Source organism: Orycteropus afer, unplaced genomic scaffold, assembly GCF_000298275.1.
Source record: "Orycteropus afer afer isolate SDZICR_OR568_19922 unplaced genomic scaffold, OryAfe1.0 scaffold00206, whole genome shotgun sequence".
NCBI lineage: Eukaryota > Metazoa > Chordata > Mammalia > Tubulidentata > Orycteropodidae > Orycteropus > Orycteropus afer.
The window spans coordinates 3,940,146-3,947,130 of NW_006921793.1; the positions used below are offsets into that span (position 1 = coordinate 3,940,146).

General features: G+C 38.2%; 1 protein-coding gene across 1 annotated transcript in view; it reads left to right on the plus strand.

Moving 5' to 3' along the window:
• The first annotated feature begins 2,997 nt into the window (after positions 1–2,997).
• DOCK9 (dedicator of cytokinesis 9) overlaps positions 2,998–6,985 on the plus strand; it is a 294,626-nt gene continuing 290,638 nt past the window's right edge. The window contains exon 1 of the mRNA XM_042781963.1: positions 2,998–3,123. Coding sequence (XP_042637897.1) covers positions 2,998–3,123 — 126 coding nt within the window. The remainder of the gene's footprint in view (positions 3,124–6,985) is intronic.

Below are 6,985 nucleotides of genomic sequence, written 5' to 3' on the forward strand. Positions count from 1 at the left end.
AGGACAAAATAAATTGGGACCTGTAAGAGGCTTGAATAGACGCTGGCACACAGTGAGCACTATATCCTCCTTGTGTTTCCAAGACAGTATCTCTATGGAAGTAGATTGCCCAGTCTTCCTTCCAAGGAGTGGCCTAAGGCATTTATTTGACTGCTAACCAGAAGGTTGGCAGTTCAAACCCACTGGCTACTCTGTAGAAGGAAGACTGGGCAATCTACTTCCATAAAGATTTACTGCCTTGGAAACTCAAAGTGGGTTGTTGCAATCAACTTGATGACAGTGAGTTTTGGCTTTTGGCCCTACAGACTATTTTGACCCAATAAATAGGATAGCACTTCTGTCAGTCCGGAATGTCTGAGGGCTTAATGATAATGACAATTTGAAGAAGAATTGGTTTATATAGGACTTCTCCAGCCATTTTGAAAAGGTTTGAGTTGAATTGGTTGTGCTAATTGTACTAATGCTTAGTTGATTTGTAGAGTCCTTTTAAACTTGATCCTTTTTATCCTTTATTTGCTTTAATAGCACAGTTCTAAGTTTTGATAGAACATTTCTGTTCTATATTTATGTAACTGAAATTCTTCCCTCCCTGCATCCTATTGTAACTTTACAAATATAAACCATATTATTTCAGATCAGAGATTTGGCAGGAGAGCTTATATCTGAAAGATGACCCAAGGTTGAGAGATTGGGTAGGTTTTAAAGAAATTTCTTTTACAGAATTTACTACCTTTTTGTTATGAACTTATTGAACCCTACTTCATTACATAATTAATATCTCTTCTCAGTCAGAAGGATTCCTGGTGTTTGAAGTGACAGACTCAACTCAGCTGGTGAAGTGGAGTGGCTGCAGGAGACCCTTGTGCAAGGAAAGGAGATAGTGCGGGCATAGGCTGGGATCTGGGCTCCTTACCACCTGCCCTAAGCCATCCCAGCCACAGGAATTTTGCCTTGAAACTGGGAGATTTATACCTATATTGCAAGATTTATGTAAGATTTGAGATAATATTTCTGTAATAGTTTATATATTACCCTATATAAACTATCTAAACAGATATCTTAAAGCATCTGTTATTGTTATATGCTAACTAGTTTCATTGTTTGCTTAATACTACTACTAGTACTACTAGGAGTGCCTGTGTGGTGGAAACTGTTAATGTGCTCAGCTGCTAACCACAAGGTTGGAGGTTTGAGTCTACCCATAGGAACCTTGGAAGAAAGGTTTGATGACCCAAAAACTAAAATGAAGCACACTGCCATCAAGTTGATTTTGACTCATAGTGACCATATAGGATAGAGTAGAAATGCCTTATAGGGTTCCCAAGGCTGTGAATCTTTACAGAAGGAGACTGCCTCCTCTTTCTTTCACAGAGCAGCTTACCTTTTGGTCATCAACCATAAGCCTTAACCACTGCACCACCAGAGCTCCTGGTGATATACTTCCAAAAAATTCATCCTCTGAAAACCCTATGAAACACATTTGTACTCTGACACACATGGAGCCACTGTGAGTCAAAATCAACTTGATGGCGATGACAACAACTATTATTTATTAAACATTCCCTGATTTCAAGAAAATAAGCAGAATGTAACTAATTAGGTAAAGTTCTACAGCACCCTAGGAAGTGAAGATTAATGTTTATTGGGTGCTGTCATCATTGAACCATAGAATGGTAAATCTCTTTCCTGTACTTCTGTGTATCTCTTTGATTAATTTGTCATTCATTATTTGATGTCTGTTTATCTTGCCTTCCCGATTGCCAAGTTCCTTGAGGGGAGTGACACTCTATATTAATACTGTGATCCCCTCAGTACCTTGTCATTCATTGCCATTGCGTTGATTCCAACTCAGAGTGACCCTAGAGGACAGTGTAGAATTGCCCCATAGAGTTTCCAACACTATTCATCTTTATGGAAGCAGACTGCCACCTCTCTCTCCTGTGGAGTGGCTGGTAGGTTTGAACTGTTGACTTTTTGGTGAACAGATGAGTGCTTTAAGCACTGTACCACTAGAGCTTCTTTCAGTACCTAGTACTGGGCATGAAATAGGTATCCACATAGCTGTTGGTGAATTTAAAGTTCTGTTTAATAAAAGCATTTTCCATTATATGTTGTGGTGGTGGTGGTATTATTGTTACACACTGTTGAGTTGGACCTGACTGATAGTGATCCTTCCTTGGGTTTCTGAGGCAGTATCACTACAGAAGTAGATTGCCCAAACTTCCTTGCGAGGAGTTGGCTGGTGGATTTGAACCGCCAGCCTTTTGGTTAGCAGTCAAGTGCCTTAGGCACTTGTCTTCCTGGCATTAAATGATAAATGAATTAAGTTTTGCAAGGGCTGTGGATTTGTGTGCTATGAGGTAGGTAGGGAGAAACTCTTCCCATACCTGCATCCTTGAGGCTGTTGTGTTAGCTCTGGCAGCAGGAACACCATTTCTAGTTGTTCTTCCCTGCTTTGATATCAGCCAAGCATTTGGTGTTTAGCCATAACACAAATCAAAGCATTCACAAACTTTAATAATATTACAACAACCAGACAACTTAGCCTTCTCTTCAATTCTGTAAGCTTCACGTTTAAAGTAATGATGAAGGTGTCTGTGAATCGGTTTCTTTTAAACACTGCGCTGTTTTGATTCGGATAGGTTTGGCCCACGCTGTGTGGACTAGACACAATAAGGCCCGTCTTTATCAGAGAGACAGTACGCTGTGTATTGTACAATTTGGGGTTTGTTTTCCTTTGGCTGGCGAGTGGGATCCTCCCATTTTCCGAGGAGTAGTAAGACTCCTGGAGGCCGGCCTTCACTGTCATGCCTTCCCACCACACCAGGCCCTGCAGACAGAGCTCCGAGGCAGAATCCAGCCAGAAGGCTGACCACTTGTGCCTGGGAGGCCAGCTTCCTTTCCTTCCGTGGGCTACTGGCATGCATCTGCCTTGCACAGCCAGAGGCTCACAGCTGTCCGCATTGCATACTTTCTGACTTGCTTTCTCAGCCGAGAATGCAGGCTGATAAATGCAGGACAAGTAGCAGAAGTGTCAAAAAAGAGCTTGTGATCGAGTCCCCCCTGCAATGCAAGGATGCAGCTCAGGGAGAAGTGGAAGTCGACAGCCCAGGTCCAGTGCTGGTAAGAGGGTCTTATCTAAAGCTTAGATGTTGTCATTGCCACTTAGTGTTCTTGTTACGTGTGAGGAGTAGGTGCATTTTTACCCTCTGTTTGATTTTGAAGCTGGCTCCACTTGTCTCTTATGAACTCTCCTCTCCTTTTCTGTATATTGATTTCAGTTCGACCTTGATTCTTCTTTGTGAGGATAGAAATACAGATAATTGTGTTGGTGAATGTGGTTTCCAGGAGCCTTCTTTGTTAAGAACAATTATGTATTGTTCAAAAGTATATCTCACCTAGCTGCACAGTTTCCAAACATAACCCAGGGAGGCATGCTTTATTTACTCTCATAGGGTTGAAAAGAGATGTACTTTGCCAAAATTAAAAAAGTTTTTCATTATGTATTTGTTATGGGGAAAATTAGGAGGGAGACATTTGGAGGTTTAAGAACATAGCTGTTGAAGTCTCTGTTTTCTCTCACTTGTTTGAATAGGAGGTTTGCCTTGAAAAAAGTAAGAAGGAACCTAAACTTTGAACCAACTTATAGGGAAGTTTCCCTTCTTAATATTAGCTAAACTCTTTGTAGTTTGGATAAAGTCAAGTGCTCCAGCAGATTTTCTAAGTAAGGAATGTGAAGAATGGTAGTGTTGTTATCAATGAGTAGGTTGTCCTTCACTTTCGGAATTTCTTTGGTACAATAAAAGCACATAATTTTTTAAGCAAGCTGCAAAAACCACCAACATGCACTACAAAGGAGACAATTGAGCCTTTCAAATTATTTGCTTAAAGGAATTGTTAAACTCTATTTAGTGATTTTATTCAGTGATTTTTAACATCGAGGATGAATGGCTATTATCATAAAGGATTTAGATACTAATTTAGTGAATTTTCAATTAATGTTTTAAGAATCTGAACTTAAAAGTTTCTTAACGGGTTTGATTTGTACTGAATTGCTGTCTTACTTGTGTGACTAACTATCTTATATTGGATTGCTTTCAAAATTATATTCTAATCCTGGACTGAGAAAGACAGATTATCTTTTTCACTGCACATTTTTCATTTTAGAGATTTAGATTTATGTTTAACTCTCGGGTGTATTGGTTAGAGAGATTATTCATTATCTTGGATTTCTTTCTGCTAGTACAATAACTTATTTATCTATTGAGTAGTTAAACAGCTTGCATGTTGTATAGATTTAACTGGTTAAAGCTCCTAGCTGATGGTAGTTTATAATTTCTTAGAGGAAGTTGTGTGGTTTGGGCTCCCTAGTGAATATTCTTAAAAATCTTTTGTTAGTGATTCTCCAGATGTGTAGAAATATTTGTCCAGAGGATTAAATACATCATAAAAAGATGTGTGGTGATTTTTAAGTCACACAAATGACTTTTTCAAAATTTAGCCCTCTTTTAGTGCTCAAAAAATAGGCTGCTCATGTCCTAGTTATTTGTTTAGGTCAAATCTTGCTATATCCAGTTCCACAGGGAGTTGTTTTTCCACTGTAATGGATGAGGCTGGGCTGGCTGCCCCTGCAGCTGGCAGTAGTACTCATTGGGACCCTGTAGCTTCTGGCATTGTGGAGAAAGTTCTGGCTCTCTGCACCTGCCCAGGGAGAGGTGAAGGCAATAGTAATACTAGGAACTTTTTCTTACCTGATAATGTATCTCTTTTTTCTGGGGGTAAGTGAGATATAAAACAGCTAATATCAGATTAGAGAAACAAGGCTATCTAAGCAGGGCCTTCCCTTGGGGCAGATCTCCTTAAAGTGGCTATCTTGGCTTATGGCCAATGAGAATTTAAAATTTCACAAAATGAAACTTGTTTCTTAAGATGATTTTTTGAAAGTATGTATGCATAGCCATAAGCTCTATTTGTTGTAGTGCTACTTAATATTATAATGCACTGAGCCATGACTTGGTAAGAATCCCCAAGTCAGTAAATAATGTAAGCGAATTTTACTGAGAAATGATTAAATGTGGGTAATGTATTTTATTCAAAAGGTGGCACTTTGAAATCATGTTTTACTTAAATATACAAACAGTTCTTGGAAGCAGAATATTATGTAGTTTAGAAAGCATAAAAGTAATTTACTCACATAATAAGAAATACATATGGTGTAGAAATGGGGAAAAATGTACTTTTACCCTTATCCTTGAAAAGTGCCCGCTATTATTAATTTGGTGTATGATGTATTTCCAGACTTCTCCCTGTGCATATAAAAGCATAGTTTACCTATGTGTGTGTATTTTTGGAAAAAGTACTGGTATACATTTCTGCAGGCTGATTTCCTCCCAAAACACACCAAAGACATCATTCTTGGTCACCATATGGATATTTAAGAAGCACTTAAATATTTTGTGTTTAAGGCATTTGGTTGTTAATGAAAAAGGTCAGTGGTTCAAACCCACCAGCTGCTCTGCGGAAGAAAGATGAGATAGTCTGCTTCCATAAAGATTTACAGCCTTGGAAATCCAACGGTGGTTGCTACAAGTCAGAATTGACTCAATGGCAGTGTGTTTGGTTTTATGTATATTTATGCCATTATTTTTAATGGCTGTAAATACAAGTTTGCTTAGTTTATTTTCAATTGTTTGAAATTATTAACACTACCACAGTGAATATGTTGGTAAATATATCTTAAAGCACTTCTGCAAGTCAAGAATAGTAGGTTTTCTATAAAACTCCTATAGTGGTTTTCTCTTGCTCTTTTATGTGATAATAATGTTTCTCTCCCTCTGTCAGTGCTAGAGTTGAGGGTTCCCTTAGCAGTGCCTGCTTGTTCAGTGCTAGATAAAGAAAGTCATTTATTGTTTTCTAGTAAATGTATGTAGTGGACATTGTAAAGTGTCAGAGGCTGCAAGGCTTAACTCACGGGCAACTACATAGGAATTTCTTGTCCCTTACATTGTGACAGTCAGTGGAGGTGGGACGTATGTGGTGAAACTTAGTCGTTCCTATCCCAGACTCACTGCGAAACCCATTGAAAAATGACCCTGTGAACTGGGAATGACTCACAGGGGAACAATCAGGGTATTCTTGATGTCTACATTTGGTACATGTTACTTATCCTGCTTACATCTGAATACCTGTTTTCATGTCCGACCTCTAAAGTAGTTACTGTAAATAATTTTTTTCTAATTGTTGCTGCACATCTATGGAGAGGAAAAGGGTGTGACCTCAAAGAATCAAAAATGATTAGGATATGTGTAGTTTATGTGGCCCTTTAATTTTTTTACCTTCATGAGGCAGTTAAGTACCATAGCACAGGTCTTTATTTTGGGGATTTTGAAGGTTGAAAGATTTGAGGAAAGAGACAAGCTGAATTTTCATGTGTTGGGTGTACTTATTAGGTAACTTTTTGAAAGGTATCTTTAATTTTTTGAAAAGTGTTAAGAATGGAATATTTAAATATTTGAATGATTGCTCTAGGTATATAGCTATGTGAGAAGGCAGAGTGTGTGCCAAAGTGGAAAGGAGTAGGAGACTTGGTTTCTGGTTGAGCAAGTCAGTACATGACTCAGGAACTCTGATATCTCTTCTGAGGTAGTGAGACTAGAAAACATTTTCTATCTCTGAAATTCTGTTTATTCTAGAAGTAGTAGAATAAATAAATTAAGATGCAAACCCTAGAGTGTAAGGTATGGGTAATGATCATCTTACTGTTAACATTCTATAAGACTTCAGAGTACTGGTGTTGAGTTAATTAAAGTGTACTTATGCAGAAAGCTTTTCATGCCATAAGGCTTTAATGACATTGCATTTAGGATGTTCAATAAGTGTTTTGTTTTTTTTTTAATATTGGGTGGTGAAGAAAAGAAATTAGTGTGGGCTTTTTAAGATTGTTTATTCTCAGATGACCCCCACCCAGCAAAAAAACAAAAGAACC